Source organism: Podarcis gaigeae (genome assembly GCF_964106915.1).
Source record: "Podarcis gaigeae genome assembly, chromosome: 9".
Taxonomy (NCBI): Eukaryota; Metazoa; Chordata; class Lepidosauria; order Squamata; family Lacertidae; genus Podarcis; species Podarcis gaigeae.
Genome location: NC_139685.1, coordinates 1,194,211 through 1,217,959, shown reverse-complemented (window position 1 = coordinate 1,217,959; position 23,749 = coordinate 1,194,211). Strand labels below are relative to the sequence as shown.

Genomic DNA, 23,749 nt, shown 5'->3' with positions numbered 1-23,749 from the left:
GTTAGCTGGTTAAGCATTTTTATTTCTTTCCCTGGTTTTTTGGGGGGGCAGCTGCCCTCTGGCCCCCTCTTGGCTACACCCATGCACCCTGCTACTCCAACTCTCTTGTAAATATAACATTTAATAGAATAGCTCTGCTCTTTCAAAGTAGAGGGTTTACCAATTGTGCCAAATGCAAGCTGCTAACCAGATCATCCTGAGCCGTTGCAAGCAGATCTTACAAGGCCTCTTTAGAGGGATTATAATTTACAAAAGCAAAAGAAAGCTAGATGTGTACTTTTCAGCCTTTAAGCTTGGCACTATGCAACCTGCTAGTTTTTACACAGAATAAAATGCAGATGAATATGGGGATGAAAAAATAGGAGCCCTGTTTTAACTTGGTTGTGCTCACATTCTGGTTCAAGGAGTGAGCTATGGGGTGGCAGAACACCTGCTTTGGGTGCAGAAGGTCCCAGGTTCAATCCCCAGCATCTCTGGGTATGACTGGGAAAGACTTCCTGCCTGAAACCACACAGAGCCGCTGCCAGTCAGTGTGGACAGTATGGAGCTAGATGGACACAATGGTCTGATTCAATATAAGGCAGCTTCCTATATTCTTACCTACTAAGACTGCAGTCCTAACCTAATCTAAACTTGGAATAAGTCCCATTAAATTCCATGCAGCTTACTTCTGAGTAAGTAGATGTTGGTTGGGTTAGCAGCTTTAAGGCTCATTCACACTAGAAAGCATGGGGGGAGGGGTGTCCAAGCAGCTTTCCGGTTGACCAGCACTTTCTAGGTTTGACCTGTTTCCCCCTTGCTTCACTCCTTTCCAAGGAAAGCCCCCTCTTTAGCTTTAAACTGGAACAAACAACAACCCACCAATTGAAAATACAAGATAGAATGGGAGCCCAGGGTGGTTTGCTGCTTTAGGTGAAGGGCAATTGGTGCCCCTCCTCCCTGGCACCAGGCATGCCTGGCACCCGCCTTCTCTGGCACCCACAGGCTTCCCTCCCCGTGTCCCCTCCCCCCTGAGCCAAGTGTGTTTGCCCCAGCCCGTGGAACAGGCTATGGTGTGTGTTGGGCTGAGGCTTGCTTAGTGCCCACAACAGCTTCTCTGATTTGCAGATGTGCCTGTGGAGCTGTCTGCAAAAGTTGGCAGTCCCTGAGAATCCCATACAATTGGGAGAAGTCTCCCACATCAACACCCATGAGGGATGATATTCTCTGCCGTGCCCTGAGGGAGAAGCTGAGCAGAGGGTGCTTAGGGGGTGGAAGGAGACTGCTGCCTCCCTCTGATGGGGCTGGTCCTGGAAATGGATGAATGGATGGATGAAAACAGAACAGCAGAGCAGAAAGGGAACCAATGAAAGCCCAGTAAAATGTAAGAAATGGGGATAAAGAAGTGGCCTAATCCTGTGGCATTGTCATGCTGAAAACACAGCAGCAAATACCAATTCTATTCCCTGGATTGATTTCCACCTGAAGCATGGCACGAATGTGCAATTTCTGTTCATGTGCCCATCTGAATTCCCAGAATTCTCTACACACCCCTGTCGTTCAGGTACAGGCAGTCCCCCCTGGGGGTCCCATGCTTGGTTGCAAGCCCTCTTCAGGTGTTCTGAAATTCAGCTTGCAAAGAGAGGGAGCAGGGCCACGAACACCAGCCCTGCCCCCAAAGGCCATATCTGGATCCTTCATGGGAAGGACTGGAAGGCAACTCAGCTGAATTCACTTTGTCTCCCTGCCATGATTGGGAACACTTGCGTAACTGGGGTTCCTGCACATTCAGCGGAATACATACATTGAGAACCTCCCTATAGACCTTCCTACTTAATACTGGGAGGTTGGGGATGAAGCCATACTGTGGGACGCTTGGTGTTGAATTCAGGATTTAATTCCTCCTCCCCTCTGTTTGTGTCTCCCTTTCCTCCTGGGCCAATTTATAGGATCTATTTTTAATGTGAGCCCTTGAAAGGACACAGACCAATTTAACTGCTCCTAGTCACCCCAAGACCCGAGATGGAGTGGAATGCAAAATGAGCCCATTAAGAGCACTGAGTCAGTCAAGATAAAGGGGTAGGATGGGGGGACATTATTATTATTATTATTTGAATTTATATACCGCCCTATACCCAGGGATCTCAGGGCAATTCACAGAATAAAATCAAAATATAAAAGCACAAAAACATAATAAAAATAAAAACAACAACCCAATAGCTCCCCCCACCAAATAAACATATTTTAAAAGGGCATAGGATGTAAATCAGATCAACCAAAGGCCTGGTTAAAAAGTGGCTTTTGTGATTCTGGGTCTGTCTTTTGAAAATTGGGGCATTTGGTGGGTGTGCGCTCAGTCAACACTCAGCTACCATGGAACCAGACCACTTGCCCACACAGAGCTGTCTCCTAAGCGGCACTTGAACTTGGCGATCTGTTCCCAAAGGCATCTCCCAGGCGGCGGGTGGAATGGAAGAGTCAGGGATGCCGGTTCTCTCTGGGTCTGCCCTCCGGCAAAGCCAAGTGGCACTTAGCAATGAAGAAAAGAAAAAAGAACAGCATCCTGGTTCTTATAAACCAATCCAGACTTTCAGACAGGAAGGAATCGTGACACTGGGATGTCACAGACCACAGACTTATGATGGAAAGATCACTGCACAGAACTAATGCATCTCATAGCCAAGGCGGGGGGAGGAGGTTTGTGTGTGGAATTATGGCTCAGGAGACTGGAATTTGTCTCCATTCATGTTGCTGTATCTCCAATGCCACATGGATTTCCGCAATCTATGTTTCTGGCAAATGTGGCACAAAGCTTCTAAAATCCTATCACTTTTTACCAGACCATCGAAAGCTTCATCTAGGACCTTCATTCTTACTTAAGATAATTTGTCTTCAGCTGAAGCAGTTGAAGACAAAGCAAGGGGATGCAGTGACATCCTTTGCTGGGTGTACCCCTTTGCTCTTTGTCCCCTGCTCCTGGGCTTGGCCACTGGGAGCCACAGGATGCTGCACCATTGAGGGTGGGGAAACTCAGGCCCAGGGCCCAAGGCAGCCCTCCAGGCCCCCTTCTCTGACCCTCAGGCTACACCCCCCTCTCCCTAGGTCACATCCTTCGCTATTCCTGCTTCACACCCCAAGTATTTTTGTCTACAATGATAAAAATTAATATTTGTTGTGGCACCTGCTTTTGCCTCCACTACACTGGCGTGTGGCCCTTGGAAGCCTGTCCAGAAGGGAGTGTGGCCCTCAGGCTGCACCTAAATTTCTATTTAAAGATGAACATGGAAGAATTTTAGCAACTGAGATACAACATCAAGGAGAGAAGATCTTGATATTAGGAATTTATGCACCAAACGAGGGGAAATCGGAATTTTATAAGAAGTTGCATGAGACTATGCTGGATTATCTGGACTACGATAACATCATCATGATGGGAGATATGAATGGGGTCGTATCAACTAACATGGATAAGTCACAAAGCCAAAATGTTACAAAAGATGGCAGACTACCAAAGACTTTTTTCGAAATGACTGACAATATGGACTTGATTGACATTTGGAGAACGAAGAACCCCTTGGGAAGAGAGGGAACATTCTTCTCTGAAGCCCAGCTGACTTGGACAAGAATCGACCAAATATGGATATCTAGAGGTCTGGCACCTAAGGTCAGAAAGGTGGAAATCTGCCCAAAGACCTGCTCCAACCATAATGCAGTAAAGATGGACATGACACTACTACCAACCGGCTCCTTTAGATGGAAGATGAATGACAATTTGTTTAGAGATCAGGAGATCACTAAGAAGGCCCAAAAAGTTTTGAAAGACTATTTTGAGATAAATTTGAACACTACGGTGGAAAAAAGAATCATCTGGGACGCAAGCAAGGCTGTGATGAGGGGGTTCTTGATTCAACAGAATGCTGTAAAGAAAAGGACACAAAATGAGAGGAAAGACAAAATCTTGGAGAAAATTAAAGAATTAGAGAAGAAGTTAAGATCAAATCCGAAGTCACAGCCGACTCTGAAAGAGATTAAACTTCATCAAGCACAGTATTCTAAATTGATAAACCAGGAAATAGAGTGGAAGATTAAATTAATGAAACAAAAAACTTTTGAATCGGCGAATAAATGTGGAAAACTGCTAGCTTGGCAGTTGAAGAGGAGACAAAAACTAAACACAGTTACAAATTTAGAGATTGAAGGAAGAAACATTCAGAACCCTGTGGATATTAGAAAGTGCTTCCAGAGATATTTCAAAAAATTATATACTCAAGGGCCGCAAGATGAGGTTGAGATTAAACAATTTCTGGAAAAAAATGGGCTACCAAAACTGTCACAAGAAAATAGATCAATCCTGAATTGCAAAATAACACGACAAGAGATTGAACAAGCCATTCAGAACATGCAATTGGGCAAATCTCCAGGGCCAGATGGGTTGACCTCCAAGTATTATAAGACATTAAAAGACTATTTGATACAACCACTGATGGAGGTCAGCAATGAAATTATGGAGGGGAAGAGGGCGCCGGAATCGTGGAAGGAAGCCTTTATCACATTGATACCAAAATCGGAAGCTGAAAAGACACAACTTAAGAACTATTGTCCCATCTCTCTTTTAAATGTGGATTACAAAATATTTGCAGACATTTTGGCAAGTAGATTTAAAAAAGTTTTAAATGAAGTAATTCACAAGGACCAGGCAGGCTTCCTCCCAGGTAGACACTTGTTTGCTAATACAAGGAACATTATTGACATCTTGGAACTTTTGCAAACAGATATAAATACAAAAGCAGTGTTAATTTTTATAGATGCGGAGAAGGCCTTTGACAATATCTCCTGGAAATTTATTAAGGGAAATTTAAAAGAAATGGGAGTGGGACGGGGCTTTGAGAATGGGATTGATGCAATATATTCAGAACAAAAGGCTAAATTGATAGTCAACAATGTGGTTACAGAAGAGTTTAAAATCGAAAAAGGAACACGACAAGGCTGCCCTATTTCCCCTTTGTTATTTATTTCGGTTCTGGAGGTGCTCTTGAATATGATTAGAGGGGACCGGTTGGTGGAAGGAATCCAGGTCGGAATGAAACAATATAAACTTAAAGCTTTTGCAGATGACCTAGTTTTGACCCTGCAGGAGCCAGAATCTAGTACGAAAAGAGTATTACAATTGATTCAAGATTTTGGTCGGGTGGCGGGATTTAAATTAAACAAACAGAAAACTAAGGTATTGGAAAAAAATTTGACAAATACAGAGTCAGAACGGTTTCAGAGAGAGACAGAATTAAATGTGGTTAAAAAAGTAAAGTACCTAGGGGTAAATATAACAGCAAAAAATCTGAGTCTATTTAAGGACAATTATGAAAAATGTTGGTCAGAAATTAAGAGAGACTTAGATAGTTGGACAAAATTGAAACTTTCTTTGCTAGGCCGAATTGCTGCTATCAAGATGAATGTATTGCCAAAAATGTTGTTTTTGTTTCAAACACTACAGATTGTGGACAAGACGGAGTGCTTCCGGAAGTGGCAGAGAGACATCTTTAAGTTTGTCTGGCAGGGCAAAAAGCCCAGAATTAAGTTTAAGATATTAACTGATGTGAAAGAAAGAGGGGGCTTTGCCCTGCCAGACCTAAAGTTGTACTATGAGGCCGCAGCTTTCTGCTGGCTAAAAGATTGGCTACTTCTCGAAGACACTGATGTACTGGATCTGGAAGGATTGAACAATGCTTTTGGTTGGCATGCATACTTATGGTATGACAAGGTTAAGATCAATAAGGCCTTTAAGAACCATATTGTCAGAAAAGCAGTGTTTAATGTCTGGACAAAATATAAAGACTTATTGGAAAATAAAACTCCAAGGTGGCTTTCACCGCTGGACGCCAAGGCCCGGAAAAGACTCAATATGGAGGCCAATTGGCCAAAGTATTGGGAAATATTAGAAAAAGATGGGGACAATTGGAAATTGCAGAGTTTGGAGAAAATGAAGGATAAAGTGCGAGACTGGTTACACTACGCTCAGATTAATGAAGTTTTTAAAAATGACAAAAAGTTAGGGTTCCAGGTGGAGAAATCGAAATTGGAAACAGAACTGTTAGAACCTAAGACTAAGGTACTTTCAAGAATGTATAACTTGCTGTTAAAATGGAATACACAAGATGAAATGGTTAAATCGGCTATGATAAAGTGGGCACAGGACATTGGGCATAATATCATGTTTGAGGACTGGGAAAGGTTGTGGACCAACGGGCTGAACTTCACTGCATGTAATGCTTTGAAGGAAAATGTAATGAAAATTATATATAGATGGTACATGACCCCAGTTAAACTTGCCAAAATATACCATTTGTCTGATAACAAATGTTGGAAATGTAAAGAAAATGATGGAACATTCTTTCACCTCTGGTGGACCTGCCCTGGAGTGAAGGCCTTCTGGGAAATGATATATAATGAGCTGAAAAAGGTATTTAAGTATACCTTCACTAAGAAACCAGAGGCCTTCCTTTTGGGTATTGTAGGCCAGAAGGTGTTAAAGAAGGACCGAACATTTTTTATGTATGCAACAACGGCAGCAAGGATACTCATCGCAAAGCACTGGAAAAGTCAAGATCTACCCACACTGGAAGAGTGGCAGATGCAACTGATAGACTATATGGAACTAGCCGAGATGACCGGCAGAATCCGAGACCTGGGAGAAGAGAAGGTTGAAGAAGATTGGAAGAAATTTAAGATTTATTTAAAAAAGCACTGTAATTTGGTTGAATGTTAAGATGGAGGCTAGATCATAAATAATTGACCACCACTAAATTAGATGCAGAAATGGGAGAAATATTAGATTATAATTTAAATGAATGGGACATAAGAATGTAAACAAGATGATAAATTGCGGGCAAGAATTGACAATGATGCAAGTGGGAGCGGGAGACGTGAGGGAGTCTAAAGAAGTTAAGAAAATATGTTATGATATATGTTATATTGTTCATTATATTTGCATTTATGTTTAAAAATTTTAATAAAAATATATTTAAAAAAAGAAAAAAAGAAACTCAGACAGACGAGCTCTTCACTACACGTATCCTTAAACTCAGGCTATGGGTGCAGCAGCAGAATGTTTAGGCATGATTTTTCTTCCTGAAGATTACAAAGCAAAAAATAAAAAATGTGCATATTGTCAACATTAATATATTTATAATTCAGCCTCACATTTTACCTATTACAGTAATCTCCCCCCCCCCAAAAAAAAACCCCACATGAACTAATCCACAATTCACATCAGTGACAAATTGTTAATACATATAACATTTTTAATAGCAATTGTTAATTGGACACCACAAACATAAATGGGGCTCACTAGACAAGTGGATATCTCTCAGAATGCCCATTCTGGATTTAACTTTTTCAGTCAATTTATCAGCTGTGACAGAAAGTTGTGTAACATGTTCTAGGTAACTTTCTGGCTAGAGAAATGCCATTTTCCCCCCTGGTGAGCTCCTATGGCTGAAGGATATGCTGATGAGGCACAAATTCAACTGGTGATGCTTATTTTGTCACTGTGTCTCTGAAATGGGGAGGTTCCAGCAGTTTGACTTCCAAATTCTGCCTGCTATCAAGCTGTCAAAGGTACAGAAACCCTGTCATTAAAAAGTTGTAACTCTGGGTGGGAGCTGGTTTATCAATAAGAACAAAACCAGAGTTGCTACAATACATTTAACTATGTTTAAGGGTTTTGTGAATGCAATTTCCAAGCCTCAGCATATCTGACTGCAGTGGCAGAACAAAATCTACCACAGAGATATCAAAATTTGCAAAAGTAGGGGGTCCATGGCTTGGCTTTTGAAAAACAAGAGGTCTGCAATACTTAGGTGATTGGGAACCACAGCTCTAGAGGACCACAGATTCCCCACTCCTGACCTAACGTTTTAAGATGCAGCTCTGATGGTGTTTCCTGCTTGGCAGGGGGTTGGACTTGATGGCCCTTGTGGTCTCTTCCAACTCTATGATTCTATGATTCCTTCTGCTCTCTTTTTTGTGGCATTTCAACATCCTAGAGTAGACTGCACTTCTTGTATTCCACAGCCATTGGTCCACCCACCTCTGATGCACCAATTCAGATAGCCACGCTGGCTTGCTCTGGTATTTAGCTTTTGTTCATATGCCTGCATTATTTCTATCCCCCCCCCCCCACTGCACCTTGCAATTTTAGGCCTCCTCTTTCCATTCGGCTTTCCCTCTCCATTTTCTTTCTCCATTTCTTCCCTCTTGCTTCAGCACAACATTTCTCATCTCCATTTCACTGCGTCTTCCTTTCCCTCACTAACCCACGGCACCCCATGCAAGAGCAAGTGCAGCCACCTCCTGAGTGCAGGCAGACTCCCTCCCTGCCGTGCAGAACAGCGGCCAGTAAGTCCCCCGCCAGGAAGCCATGGAGCAAAGGCGAGAGAGAGGTCAGTCGGTGGGGTGTGTGAGATGAGCGTTTGCCTGGATGGAGGGATGTGAGGATGAAGACGCTGCCCTATGGAGGAGGTGTTGCTGCCATTGCTGCTGCTGACCCAGATCCACATCTGCTGCCCCCCAGGCACCCCTGGAAGCAGCTGCCTCCAACAGCCTCATGGACCTGGTTGTGGGCTTCTCATCACGGGCATCTGACCGGCCACTCTGAAAACAGGGTGCAGGACTAGAGAGGGGCCTTTGGCCTGAGTCACCTGGGCTCTTACGTTTTTATGAAGCTGACATAGATCTCTAAATCTTTCAGGTGCCACCTCGCTCTTTGCTGGCACTCTCCAAACTCCTGACAGGAGCAGCAGCAAATCCCTGTCAGATGGTAGTAAGTGAAATGAAAGTGTAATGATACACCAATTTCCATGTTGTCGAATGAGGGGCTATATGCAGGGTTAATATGCAGGGGTTAGCGGAGAAAATTTCCAAAAGCCATGAACTAACATGGTCAAAACTGAAGTGTGTGTACCATTGACCTTGCAGATCATGTCATGCGGTAGTAACTGGAAGTGCCACCAAATAAATTACATTATAGATACAGATGTTCTAATCAATGGCCAGGACATCTGAGAAGAAGATGTGAGAATGACTTATACTGCTTTCTTGTTGCTTGAGGTTAATGGAGTTGCATTTATACATACCAGCATTGTCATATCTGCAGATTTGACATCGCTGCTTCCATTTTTTAGAGGCTCCTGTGATTTTAATTTACTTTGTTAAACCTCTGCACTTTTTCTGCAGATCTTTACAGTGTCTAGTTTATTGTTTCATGTTTAACCTGTTACTGAAAGAGTTATTCAAATGGGTTGTTTGATATGCCAGTGATATTTCTTTTGCTATGAGTTACTGCTTATTACCTAGTTACTGTTCTATTCTTAAGCTGCCTTGGGTGCAAATTCTCCTGCAGAGAAGAAAGGGATACAAACTGAATTAGGATGCTCAATGGGTACCAGCCTTGCTGGCTCTGCTCCCCCTTCTCTGTCAGGCATTCAGGCCCCAGAAGACCAGATGCTGGGACTCAATACGTGACGAGAGCACCACTGTGGGGCTTCCCGTGGGCATCCGGGTGGGTGAAAACCAGTGTGATGTAGTGGTTAGAGTGTCGGACTAGGACCTGGGAGACCTGGGTTCAAATCCCTACTTGGCCGTGAAGCTCCCTGGGTGAACTTGGGCCAGTCACAGCCGCTCAGCTTGACCTCACAGGGTTGCTGAGAGCATCAAACAGGGGAAGGGAGAACCTTGAGCTCTGCGGAGATAAAGCAGGATAGAAATGGTGGGAGGGGGTAAAGTAAGAAAGAACGTCCTTATGACACAAACACATTTTTTTACACCCTGGTCTGGTTTGGATGTCTTGACAAATAAAAAAGCCAGGTAAAGGTGTGTGCTGGGGAGGGGCTTGGCTGGGGAGGGGAGGGGGCGGATGTGGCCTAGGAGGAGTTTCAAGGGCCAAATAGAAAGATCGGGGTGTGGTGTCACATTTGGTCCTCAGGCATCAGGCTCACCAGCCCTAACATAGTGTGTTATACTCTCCCCAGAAACAATCCCACCCCCGGCAATCCCAATGTTTCTGACCCCCCCCCCCCGGAAATAAGGCTATAGGAACCTGGGAAGCTGTCTTATACTGAGTCAGGCCTTTGATGCATCTAGCTCCATATTGTCTGCACAGGCTGGCAGTGCCCTCCAGGGTTCCAGACAAGGTTCTGCCCTAGCCCTACCTGGAGATGCCCCTGGGAAGGGAACCTGGAACTATTCTGCATGCTAAGCAGGTGCTCTACCTCTGAGCTACAGCCCTACAGCAATCAGTATTGATATGCAAACAGCATGCAAATCTGTGCCATACCTAGTGATGGCCCTGTAGCACAGGCTTCAACCCTGCCCAAGGAAGAAGAGACAAGCAGGTGGCTGTTGCTTTGCATCCTCTGCAGAGACAGGTCAGGAAGGATGAAGCCGACAGACGTCCAAGTCAGATTCATTCCTCACTGTTACATAAAGATGAAGTGAATCTGCTGGCATCGCTTATTCTGGAAAGGAGGCAGCCCAGGGTGTGGGCCTGTGCACAAAGGCCAAAAATGGGGTGACTTGTGGACCCTCATATCTGTAAACCTTTCTCTGGAGCCAACTGCTTTTGACACTTCCCACCAAGATAAAGACATATCTCTAAACAAAGAGATTTCAAAAGCAAGACACCCTCTTCTCTAGACAGTTTTTTAAAAAAAAATATATATATATACTGCAGAATATGTGGGCTATTTTGAGCTGCTCAATACTTTTTTCCTGATGAAATTTTATGTATGACTCCAAAGCTGGCATACTTCTATTCCAACATTATAAGAGCATGATGAAAAGAAGCCTAGGACATTTCTGATGTGAGATCTGCTGAATGTGAAGAGGGCTGAACCCTGGAAAGGGCAAAAGACTGGAGAAAAGAACAACTGATGATCAAATGCTGTTAAAGGCATGGGAGCAAGGGTCAGGGAAATAGTTGGCAACCCTAGCCAGGAAATAGCCAGCCCTTCACATACAAGCCACACTGTTTTTCACAGGGTCAGAATAGTAGATCCAGTCCATCAAGACCCTGACTGTTAGGGCAGCTGCATTACCCAGTGGCTTGGGTGCTGTTCTGCCAATCCTCGAGTCTCTGGGATTTCACATGTGCATCCCTGAACATTCTGGAGAAGAAGGAAAGTGAGGCTAGAGAATAAAATAAAATAAATATTTCTTTGGAAGTTGCAAAACAGGAGGGCCTAAGCTATCCTGCCCCACGCTGTAGCGATGAGAGGTATCATCTCTCTTTCTCTCTCTGCAAACTATTCCTGAGTTATTTCTCCATTTACAGGCATTTTCTGTGGAGCTGATGACCATACTCCCAATTGGAAATTGGCGTGTGGAGATGTTTGGATGTATAGAAGAAGTGGTGGTGGAGAGTGGGGGGGGGGATATACACGCCAAGATTTCTGCCTGGACAACAGTCTGGGAGAAAAACAAATGCTTCCTACCACCACTGTTACCATCTGAGCCAATGGTCCCCAAATCATTTGGGGCCACCACCACTCTGGTTCCATCACTCATCCCCAGAGCCCCCTGCCCTGCTCTACAAAAAGCATTATTGAGAATAGAAGTTTGCACAATCTACAAAGGAAGAAAACAGCACAGTTAAATTCAAAACAGGAACAATTAATTGCACATTTATCCAGCCAAAACTAGTGTAATTGGTGAACAAAACTGATGAGCTTGATCCAGGGATACCAGCTTTTCAAAGTCCGATAGCCATTTACACCGCCAGCGCCCCCCTGCTGCCCCCTTGCCTCTTAGCCCTAAGTAATCCCATAGCCTGTGGGAACCACTGATGTAAACCCAGGATGGTCCTGACGCTGCAAACCTTGTCTGCTCCATTTTTGCCCCCTCTCCCAACTTGGGAAAAGGATTTGTAATTGATGCATTCTGTATGCTGTGTTTTGGGATTATACAGTCAATTACGGTAGATGATCTTTCATTATTACTACCAGACATTTGCAGTGACACCAGAGTGGTTCAGAGTGAAAAGGCAAACAGGACTCCTGAGCCTAGAACAGTTGTGCAGGAGGAAGAATTTTGGCTGGGATATCTCATCCCACCACAGCGCTGGGGTGGCAAAAGCTGTCATGAGCCAAAACTCCTTCTTCCTACATGACATTCATGACAAAATTCCTATCCTCCTAAAGCATGTGCTCATAAAATTCTTACTCATTTGCAAAGGTTTTACAAATGTGGGTTGGGGGTGACGAATTGGATTGCGAATAGGCTTTTGACCCTCACCATTTTGCCCCTGGGGCGTGATCTGAAGGAAAGCAAGGCCGCACCTTCACTGAAGGGAACGTGGCCTAAATCTGCTTAACACCAGGATCCTACACAGCTCTGCTTGTTTCCCTAAAATGCCCTCAAAACGTTTTGGAGCACATTTCCCATCAGCTCCAGTAAGTGCAGCCAAGGGGCATGGGTGATGTAGCCCAATACAGCTTGAGGGCACTGGACTGGAGAAGGATACAGAACCATCTGCTTGGGGGGGGGGACCTCGGGCCCATCAGCCCAATGCAGCCCCCACTCAATGGAGAGCTCAGATGGCAGAGCACGAGACTCCATCTTGGGGGCTTGGGTTCGATTCCCATGTTGGACAAAAGATTCCAGCATTGCAGGAAGCAGGACTAGGTGGCCCTCCTGGTCCCTTCCAACTCCATGATTCTATGAAATCCTCTCCATCTTGCCTGGGGGGGCTCTTGCCCTGGGCACGCCAATGGCCACCTCAGTTTGGCTGGTTGGAATATGTATTGAAGCTCTGGAAATTCTTTTGGCTCACCCAGACAGAGGAAAGAGAGGGATGTGAGACAGTGTGTAGGAACTAGCCTACCATGTGGAGGCAATTATTACATGTGTTGCTCCTCCCCCTTTTACCTTGGCCCCACCCACTGCTGGCATGCAGCCCCTGGAAAGTTCCCCACAAGGATTGGCAGCCCTTAGGCTGAAAAGGTCCCCCCACCATTCTTGATCTACTTTGACACCAGAGTAGGGCAAGAGCAGTTCACCAAAGCCCCCAAATCACGTCTCTCCATCCTAGCTGGAAGCCTAGTAACTGAAAATGCCCAAGACTGAACTTGGATCTTTCTGCACGCAAAGCCCAGAGCAACAGAAGACGGAAAGAGAACAGAAACATCTGCTCTGGCTACTCTTCTTCTTCTTTTTCTTCTTCTTCTGTTTGCTATTTTAAAGCCCAGGGCTAGAGGCAAAATTGCTCCTTATGGTAATAAAAGCCACAACTGCTTAGAGAAAGAAGAGCGGGTTGCTATCTGGGATCAGGGCCACCACTTTCAAACCACTTCAAGAGTACTTCCAAAAAGGCATCACGGGAGATGTCTCTCAAGGAGCTGTATTAGCTTGCATGGGGGGGAGTGTATGTGTGATGCTCTATGCAGTAATCTAATGGATTGTATGTTCATTTTCCACTCTCATCTAGGGAAGGAAGAGGAAGGACCACAGTTTGATGGCACACTTTTGGCAGGCTGAGCTGGGAAGGGCCTTCAGACAGGAGGTTCTCCTCGGCTGTGCTGAAAGTATCCAAGTGATGGACTGTGTCTAGGGAAAGTGGTAGGATCTACATTTATTGATTATGGAGTTTTGCCCCATGGAAAAATATTTGCATCAAAGCTCCCCCCCCCTTGTTTTCTTTAATTAGGTAGATATTGTTTCAGCAAGAATTGGATAGCAGGTGGGATGCCTGATCAGCACTGGGCACTTCCCTAAAAACACAGCACACAGCAAATTTGCTGTTCCTGTCACATACAACCTGAACTGAATGAGAAGAAGCCCTGGAGCTCTGAGAGAAACTCAGAAGCAGATTTTTGCTTGGGTTGGGGCTGCCCAAGGTGTTTTGCTGCCTGAGGAGAAGTGCAAGGTGGCACCATGACCTTCCCACATATAGAAACTGACCGCACTGGCAAGTGAATCTCATTTCAATATTGGTAACGGGACTGCAACGTCCAGCGACCTCCATCGCTCCTGCGGGCAGCAGGCTAGCTATTGGATTGAGGGACAGGACATGAATGTCCTTGCTTGGTCCTTCAGGAGAAGGATGGAGCCACCGGGCTTAGGAGGCACAGCCAGGGGGCTGCCTTCACTTTCCCCATCACCTGATGCCTGAGATGCTGATCTCACCTGCCTCAGAGCAGAGCCTGCCCTGACTCACACAGGCAGATTGTTCCAGTGCATGGCTCGTGGGGTGCAAGAGGCAGCTGGCTCTGCCATTCTGCCTCTGGTTCCAGTTGGTGGACCTCAGGAAAACATAAGAAGAGCCGGGTTGGGTCAGACCAAAGGCCTTGCATGCCCAGCATTCTGTTCTCACAACAGCCAACCAGATATGCACCTATGGGAAGTCCACAGGTAGCGCATGAGTGCAATAGCCCTCTTCCACCCTGTGCTCTCCAGCAACTGGTATTCAGGGACACAATGCCTCTGTTCATGGGGGTAGCATGCAGCCATCACAGCCAGCAATAACTGCTGAACTGTACTGAGCCAAAGAAAGCCAAGTAATACATCTGTTGACACTGAATCAATTAGCTTTAGGCCAACCACGGCTGAGAACTATTAGAATCATTTACTGTATTCTTATGGAACAGCAATTGACAGCAGCACAATGAAGCCTAAAGTCCCATTTTTAAGATGGGAAACACTGAGGCTCATAATGCAGGCACAGAAGTGCAACCTATGCATGAACAAAATATCATTCCTGACGCTAGCTGTGTATGTCTACTACTCACAAGCTTCACTTTTCATGGTTACCATGGTTCAGCTGTTGGGAGTCAGAAGACCTCACCAGCCTATTGCAAATTATCCAAGAATCTGCCAGTAGATCTTGTTCTTCCTTCAGCCCAGGAAGATCAGCAATAGCAGGCACTGTCTCTGTCTATCATCCTTCTAATTGAGCAACCCTTGCTAAGCATCCAAAAATCACTGCAGTTCCCCAGAGCAGCTTTTCCCCAACCTGGTGCCCTCCAGATGCTGTGCACTACAACCCCTATCAGCTCTGGCTAGCATGGCCAATAGGAGGAAACTGCTAGGGGCTGAGGGGGTCTTCACCCCTCTAATAAAATATTTGAGGGCCCCCTCAAAAGTTGATGCATGCACTGCATCATGTGATCCATTATGTGGGGCGGAGCTTACCCTGGCCCCCCATATTTTATTCAAGTTGTCACCCCTGGTTAGGGATGGTGGAAGATGTAGTCAAAAAAAATTCTGGAAGGCACCAAGTTGTGGGAGGCTATCCCGAAGGCCGTCTGAAAAGCCCTGGTATGCCATGCAGTAGAATTTAAATTGTTGAAATGCAATGGTATATTGTGGCCGCATAATGCAATGCCATTCAGTATACTCTACAGCATAACCTGCAATAACAGCTAGTATTTTTGACAGGCAACAGCTTGTGAGTTGTCATATTTGAAGCCTGCCAAAATCAACAGTCTAAATAGTGCCCCAAGTTTCAAGGTTTCACATTCAAAGAACAAATTCAAGGGGGCCTTCAGCATTTTTCTTTCAAAAGAAGCCTGGTGAATTCTGGAGGAAAAAAATGGTGGGTATTCATTTCTGCTCCACCAGGAGGTTCTTGGTTCATATTCTGCCTCTTTCATAAGCTCATTATACTCAGTAGGTGGCCCTAGGCAATCCGCTTTCTCTTTGCCTCAGTCGCCCCATTTGCAGTATGGGAACAATAATACTTACCTCCTGCCTTATACAACTGTTGTAGGTGAAGTGCTCTGGACACTCAAAAGTACTATATGAGAAACATGGGCGCTGAGCTAACAACAGTTAAGCACTTTTAAATGTTATTTATTTCAATTTAAATACGTGCTCTCTCGCCCATTTAATTCAGCAGTTGGTAGTTGCTGGATTGTATCCTACGTTGGTGCAGGCATCATAGCAATATCATTAATATCATTTTCTGTGCATTTTCAGCTGTTTTCACCATTTCTTCATGTCCTGGGGTCTCCAGGTTACTCTCCTGCATGTCCTAATCCAGTCTTCCCCAACTGGGTGAGGTTGACCTCTTAATCCAATTGAGCTTTTTCACTCCCAGAGAAACAAACCTCTTATCCTCAGGCCAACATGCCAGACTGGCCCACTCGTATGAGGAGTTGCCTGAGTCTTTTGCACAGATGTGCACCAGTTGCTGACGTACACACACACACACACACACACACACACACACACACCTTGTGTGTCAATGTGGCACATTTTCATTTGTCTGTCAGTTTCTTTGTCCAGAGGTCAAACAATCTCATACAGATGAATACTTTTGAGTTGAGCTAACTCTGGTGATGGGTACTTGGCAAGCTTTCAAAACACACAGAGCCCTTATTCAAACCATCACCTTCTTTAAATCTCTGATGTATGTAGATCCAGAGTGGCTGGAGCAACTCAGTCAGATGGGCGCCATATAAATAACAAAATTATGATTAAAATTATTACTTGGAAGCTCAGAGGCAGAGCACAAAATTTGCAAGCAGAAAAAGTCCCAGATCCAGGCATCCCTAACAGAAAGGGATCTCAGGTATCCAGGCTGAGAAGGTCCTCTGTTGAAGTCTCCAGAAGCCACTGCCCGGCCAAACAGCCAACAATGCACAATGACCACAATGTACCATGAGCTACCTCATCAGCTTTTAAGGTTCATGCACTGGTTGGCATCTTCCGTTTCTAGATGTCCCATTCTTAGTACCAGAACATGGCCTGGAATGCCAGAAATACAAGTAGTGCCACTGGGCATGCGCAAAGTCACTAAGCCACTGCAATCAGCCCACAGACAGCAGAGAGTGTCGGGGTCAGACAGCCAAGGGGCACAGCACATTCTTTGCTCCCAGGTTCTATGCCTCAACATCTACAGTCCAGGGGACCAAGCGATAAAATATCTCTTAAGTCTGAGATTCTGGAGTTCCCAGCCAATCAGAGCCCACAGCACTGGGCTAGGTGGGTGAACAGTCTAATCTGCCATATGGCAGCTTCCTAAATGTGATTCCTAGGCAGCTTAAAATCTCTGCACTGCACTGTGCTTTTGCTCTCCCAGGTTGCAACTGTTATGGTTTACATTTTTGATTCTTTGGCTTCTTCCTTGTTTGTTATATTTGTACTTAACTAAATCAATAAGAAGGAAAGGGGAGGGGGGACTAGGCACCTGCTTTGATAGTAACCTGGCTTTTAACTGCCTCCTTATAGTTTAGGACACCCAGGTAAACAATAACCTTAAACCCAGCTGGCTGCCGGCCTAGACACTGAGGGGGAACTTTGCTTCCGCCGACCCTCCCAGTTACATCCAGCAGAGGGTCACCACTCTTTGATTCCCAGCTCTCTGCCCAGGGGCCAAAGGACCCATCAGGGCAACCCTGAACAGGCCCAGCCATTCACCCTGATGCCAGGGGAACCCTGTGCAGCCTGTTTCTCAACCCCATCTAAGTACCTGCCCCTCCCCCTGCTTCACACACTTCCTCCCAAAGGCGATAAGGGGGTTCCGTGGGTTCCAGCTAAAGATGTGGGGGCAATGGCTGTGCAAGGGATGCAACTCTCCTCACATGGAGACCTAAGGCTGGGGCAGCTGGTGTGGTCACAGGGAAACCCAGTGAGTGATTTTGTCGAGGGTGGGGAGGTGGGGAGAAGAAAGGAAGGAAGGCGTTGTCAAAAAACCAAAAAACAAACAAAAAAAAGCCTCCAGCTCTGAGGCATCATCATCCAAGAAAACACTGTGCCTTGGCTGCTGGGGGGGGGGGGGCTCTCTCGACTCATCCTCTTGCAACGCAACACATTCCTGCACTTGAAAAGGACTGACCCCCAACGACACCCTTTTCTTCTAGACCCCTTGTTTGGTGCGCAAACACATCCAGAGAGACAGAAAGAGAACTGACAGGTCTCCTCTGATAAGAGATCTGCCCCGAAGCACCCAGTCTCTATCCCTTTCTACAAGGCAGTCACACACACAACCATCATAGATCGGGACAAAAGAGAAAGGGACATGCATTGCATAAGAAAAGGCGACCCAGAAACGCTCACCTGGGACAAAAGACCCAGAGATGATGCAGAAGGGAAAGGCAAGACCTCAATCCCCACGCCGTCCATTGCAGGATCCACCCAGAGAGATCTCTCATTTTTTACCATTTAAAACCCTCCTCCTCCCTTAGTCCAAAAATAATGCCACATAGGACCATTGTACACCCGAACATCGATTCAAGCAACACATACACAGCCCCACATCTGTTAACACGAACACACACCTGGCAAAGGTAAAGGGAGAAACAGGCATCGCTAGACAATAAACACACCCAGATGTCACTCCCAAGGAACGCAGCTTAGCCTGCATGTACCCCCCCCCCCCGAAAAAACCCCAACTATTCTCCTGGTGCATATATAAAATCAGCCAGTGCTTACTAACCTCAGAGCAAATTCACCCAAAGCCAGCAGGCTCCATAGGGCAAACCCCGAAGACCCAGGAAAGGGGGGGGGGTGATGGTGGGCTATTACTGCCTTGTTAACAGCTAGGAGTACCGAGACTGCATGCTAGGAGGCTGGCTATGGACGGACTGGTGCAGACTGCCCCTCCAACATCAGCTCCCAGAGCAGACCCCCTCAAGCTCACAGCTGAACCCCAAATCTGGTGCACCCCCCTTCCCAATCGAGGCAGGAGCAGCCCACCCGGTTCAATTAAGCTGGGGGTGGGGAACAAAACAAAGCCCTAAATCGCGGGAAAGGCAGGCAACCATTACCCCCGAGAATCTCAAAAGAGCCAGGAACCCGAAATCTCCACAGCCCCCCGCCCTAATTCTGAACAGGATAAATACACACACATCTAGAGCGGAGTTCTGAACGGGCAAAGGAGGATCTCCCCGCCCCCGCACCTCTAGCAAGCTCTCCATCGCCACAGCATCGAATCTGGAGCACTGTGTAAAAAGGCAGCAAATTAGAAGCCCCCCCCCCGCTCCCCTCCCTCCTATTAAACCTGGCTCGGGTTCTCCGGTACCAAACCAGGCGACCCCCCCCCGCCCCACTACCTATTACAACGGAGAAGCACAATCCCCGGAGCCGCGAATTATGCCTTGACAACCCACCCCCCAAAAGATCAAAATCCGGACCAAGTCATCCCTCACCTTCGCCCCCGCCCCGCCCGGACCCCCCCTCTCGTTTCAGCAGCCTCCCCCCTCCGGTCCCCCGGCGCCCCTCACCTGCATCTTTCATGCTGGCCGCCCGTCTCCCTCGCCAAGAAATGGCATCGCCCGCTTCGCCCTCGAGCGCCGCCCGCCCTCCCGCCCAGCGCTCCAGCCGCGCTGGCTCTCCGGCCGTCCTCGCTCCGCGCCCGGCTCCACTCGGGACTCGGCGGCGCCTCGCCCTCTTCCCGGCACGACGGGGCCACCGCCCGGCCCCTCCCGCAGGCCCTCGTCGGTCTCGCGGCGCTCCTGGCACGGCAACGGCGGCTCCTCGGGGCGCCTGGCGAAGGGCAGCTGCGACGGCGCGCGGCCCGGGAAGAGCGGCGGCACACGGGGCGCGGGCGCGGAGCAGCGGGCAGCCGACGGGAAGCGGCGCGCGTCGCCCCGTCGACGCGCAAGCGGGCGGCGCGCTGCGCTGGGACGGTCGCCGCTTGGAAACGGGAGGGAGGGACGCGAGGGGGGGGCGGAGGGAGGGAGGGAGGGAGGGGAGCCACCGATCAATGGGGCCGCCTCCTTCCGACTGCAGGGAGGGGGCGAGCTATGCTAATCGCCGCCGGAACAATCCAGGTGCGCGAGGAAGGGGAGGGGGGTCCCTGGATGCGATGGGGGGGGACCTCAAAGGCAAAGCAGGAGGGAGCCAAGCGCGGAATCCATTCTCCGCTCGCTCGCCCGCTTTTCCGCCGCCCTCTCTGTAACGATCTACTAAGCCCGGAGCAAGCGAGGCGGAAGGTAGAAAGCCAAGAGAGCGGCGGGAGGGGCAGGTTGATTCTGGGTGTGGAGATCTCTTTCTCTCCGTCTCTCACAGATGGGAAGTCCAGAGATCTCAGAAAGAGAGCGGGGGGAGGGTCTTCTTCTTAGGCGGAGATCTGCCTAAGGAAACGGTGGAGAGAGATGGGAGCCAAGACGAGCCTGCTGGATCAGGCCAGCATCCTGCTCTCACAGTGGCCAATCAGATGCCCCTGCGGAAACCCACAAGCAGGACCTGAGCACAAGCGCCCCCCCCCTCCTGAAGTTCCCAGCAACTGGCATCCACAAGCGTTGCTTCCTCTGACCACGGAGGCAGAGCAGAGCCATTGTGTTTGGTAGCCACTGAAATCCTTCTCCATGAACTGGTCCAGTCCTCTGTGAAAGCCATCCAGGTTGGTGGCCATCACTGCCTCTTGTGGAAGCGAGCTCCATAGTTCAACCGTGAGCTCTGTTAAGAAGTAAGCTTGTTAATTCTCTACACAGTCATCAGCTCTTCTCTGTTGTGAGAAGAGAGAGGAGGAGGAAGAGTCCCAGATTCCTCCCCCTCTGGCTGCACACCCTTGTTCTTCAGTGATGTTGGAGGGGTCCAAGACCATCATGAGTGTTGGGTTGTCTCCCCCCTTCCACAGAAAGGTGTGTGCAACCTTATTCAGAGTTTTGACACCCCTGAAATTCTAGGTCTTCCCCTGCGGCAGCCCTTTGTAACCCCCCAAGCGGAGTGCACACACATGCATCCGCGCACACAAAACAGCACAGTTTGCAGGGCATTCAGAACACATCCCTGATTGGGCAGTGGGGAACTGAAATCAGCTAGACAAATGTTGGCGATCCTACTGGGATAGGACAGGCCTCGATGTCTCCTGCAAAGTGGTCCTTAATGATCAAGGGTGATTTGGATGCAATTGCTCAATTATGAGAAACAGCAATTGGGATAATTGGGAAATGGGGGCAGGAATCAAGTTCTAACTCATGGCCAATGTTTTCCATCCACCTAATAAGAAAGCCAGACTATCTGGACTATGACAACATCATTATGATGGGAGATATGAATGGCGTGGTATCAACCAACATGGATAAGTCACAAAATCAAAATCTTACAAAAGATGGCAGACTACCCAAGACTTTTTTCGAACTGACTGACAGTATGGACTTGATTGACATTTGGAGGACAAAGAACCCCTTGGGAAGAGAAGGAACATTCTTTTCTGAAGCCCAACTGAAATGGACGAGAATCGACCAAATATGGATATCTAGAGGTCTAGCACCTAAGACCAGAAAGGTGGAAATCTGCCCAAAGACCTGCTCTGACCATAATGCTGTAAAGATGGAAATGACACTACTACCAACCGGCTCCTTTAGATGGAAGATGAATGACAATTTGTTTAGAGATCAAGAGATTACCAAGAAGGCCCAAAAAGTTCTGAAGGATTATTTTGAGATAAATTTGAACACTACGGTGGAAAAAAGAATCATCTGGGACACAAGCAAGGCCGTGATGAGGGGGTTCTTGATACAACAGAATGCTGTAAAGAAAAGGACACAAAATGAGAAAAAAGATAAGATTCTGGAGAAAATTAAAGAATTTGAGAAGAAGTTAAGATCTAATCCGAAGTCACAGCCGATCCTGAGAGAAATTAAACTCTATCAAGCACAATATTATAAATTGATAAACCAGGAAATAGAGTGGAAAGTCAAATTAATGAAACAAAGAACATTTGAATCTGCGAACAAGTGTGGGAAACTGCTAGCATGGCAGTTGAAGAAGAGACAAAAACTAAATACAGTTACAGAGATTGAAGGAAGAAACATTCAGAACCCTGTGGATATTAGAAAGTGCTTCCAGAGATATTTCAAAAAACTATACACTCAAGGGCCGCAAGATGAGGCTGAGATAAAACAATTTCTGAAAAAGTACGGACTACCAAAACTGTCACAAGAAAATAGAGTAATCCTGAACTCTAAAATAACACGACAAGAGATTGAACAAGCCATTCAGAATATGCAATTGGGCAAATCTCCAGGGCCAGATGGGCTCACCTCCAAGTGCTATAAGACATTGAAAGACTATTTGATACAACCACTGTTGGAGGTTAGCAACGAAATTCTGGAGGGGAAGAAGGCGCCAGAATCGTGGAAAGAAGCGTTCATCACATTGATACCAAAATTGGAAAATGAAAAGACTCAACTTAAGAACTACCGCCCCATCTCTCTTCTAAATGTGGATTACAAAATATTTGCAGGCATTTTGGCAAGTAGATTTAAAAAAGTTTTAAATCAGGTAATTCATAAGGATTAGGCAGGCTTTCTCCCAGGTAGACATTTGTTCGCTAATACAAGGAATATTATTGATAATTTGGAACTTTTGCAAACAAATATCAATACAAAAGCAGTGTTAATTTTTATAGATGCGGAGAAGGCCTTCGATAACATTTCTTGGAGATTTATGACGGAAAATTTGGAAGGGATGGGAGTGGGACGGGGTTTTGGAAATGGGATAGACGCAATTTATTCAGAACAAAAGGCTAAACTGATAGTCAACAATGTGATTACAGAAGAGTTTAAAATTGAAAAAGGAACGCGACAAGGCTGTCCTATTTCCCCATTGTTATTTATTTCGGTCCTGGAGGTGCTCTTGAACATGATTAGAGGGGACCGGTTGGTTGAAGGAATCCAGGTCGGAGCGAAACAATATAAACTTAAAGCATTTGCAGATGACCTAGTTTTGACCCTACAGGAGCCAGAATCTAGCACAAAAAAAGTATTACAACTGATTCAAGAGTTTGGTCGGGTAGCGGGATTTAAATTAAATAAACAGAAAACTAAGGTACTGGGAAAAAATTTGACAGTTACAGAGTCAGAACGGTTTCAGAAAGAGACAGAGTTAAATGTGGTTAAAAAAGTAAAATACCTAGGGGTAAATATAACAGCAAAAAATCTGAGTCTATTTAAAGATAATTTTGAGAAATGCTGGTCAGAAATTAAGAGGGACTTAGAAAGTTGGACAAGACTGAAACTTTCCTTGCTAGGCCGAATCGCTGCTGTAAAGATGAATGTATTGCCAAAAATGCTGTTTTTGTTTCAAACATTACAGATTGTAGACAAAACAGAGTGTTTCCGAAAGTGGCAGAGAGATATTTCTAAATTTGTCTGGCAGGGCAAAAAGCCCAGAATTAAGTTTAAGATACTAACTGATGTGAAAGAAAGAGGGGGCTTTGCCCTGCCAGACTTAAGGTTGTATTATGAATAAGCAGCTTTCTGCTGGTTAAAAGATTGGCTGCTTCTCGAGGACACTGACGTTTTAGATTTGGAAGGTTTCGACAATGCGTTTGGTTGGCATGCATATTTATGGTATGACAAGGTTAAGATTCATTTTTTTTATATAATATTTTTTATTAGTTTTATGAAATACAGAAAAAAGAATAAAGAGCATATTATAAGAGTAGAAAAAGAAAGTTACAAATTTTCTTATTCTTTTTTCCAAATCTACTGGACTTCCCCACGTCCTCCCAACCCTGCATTCTCTGTGATACATAACGTCTGCAATTTGTTAACTTGTTTCAATACTTATTGTATCTTCCATTTTATCATGTTACCCAATTTCAAATATATTATGACCTAAATCATGTACGTTTTCATTTTAACACAATAAAATTGTTTCATTATTCTATCTCTAACTTCTTGTACCTTAATTTCCATTTCTTTAATTTAACATTACTGAAGCTAGAATTTCCTGAAAGGTGCGTTTTTTAACATTCATACAACTTATAATGTTTTTCCAAATAGTCTTTAAATTTTTTCCAGTCCTCCTCGATTGTTTCTTCTCCCAA

At 46.0% G+C, this 23,749-nt stretch overlaps 2 protein-coding genes across 5 annotated transcripts in view; one reads left to right on the top strand and one right to left on the bottom strand.

Annotated features, from left to right (window-relative positions):
• The window catches only part of LINGO1 (leucine rich repeat and Ig domain containing 1), a 696,168-nt gene that overhangs the window by 57,307 nt on the left and 615,112 nt on the right, over positions 1-23,749 (bottom strand). The window contains exon 1 of one of the 4 annotated variants that reach the window (XM_083698289.1): positions 19,194-19,388. The exons of 2 other annotated variants lie outside the window; for them this stretch is intronic. In XM_083698289.1, coding sequence (XP_083554415.1) covers positions 19,194-19,199 — 6 coding nt within the window. In that variant the 5' untranslated portion in view covers positions 19,200-19,388. Of the gene's footprint in view, positions 1-18,406; positions 18,793-19,193; positions 19,389-23,749 lie in introns of those variants that run through there. One more of the 4 variants, XM_083698292.1, reaches the window with a different exon arrangement.
• The window catches only part of RCN2 (reticulocalbin 2), a 1,080,843-nt gene that overhangs the window by 565,353 nt on the left and 491,741 nt on the right, over positions 1-23,749 (top strand). The window lies entirely within an intron of this gene.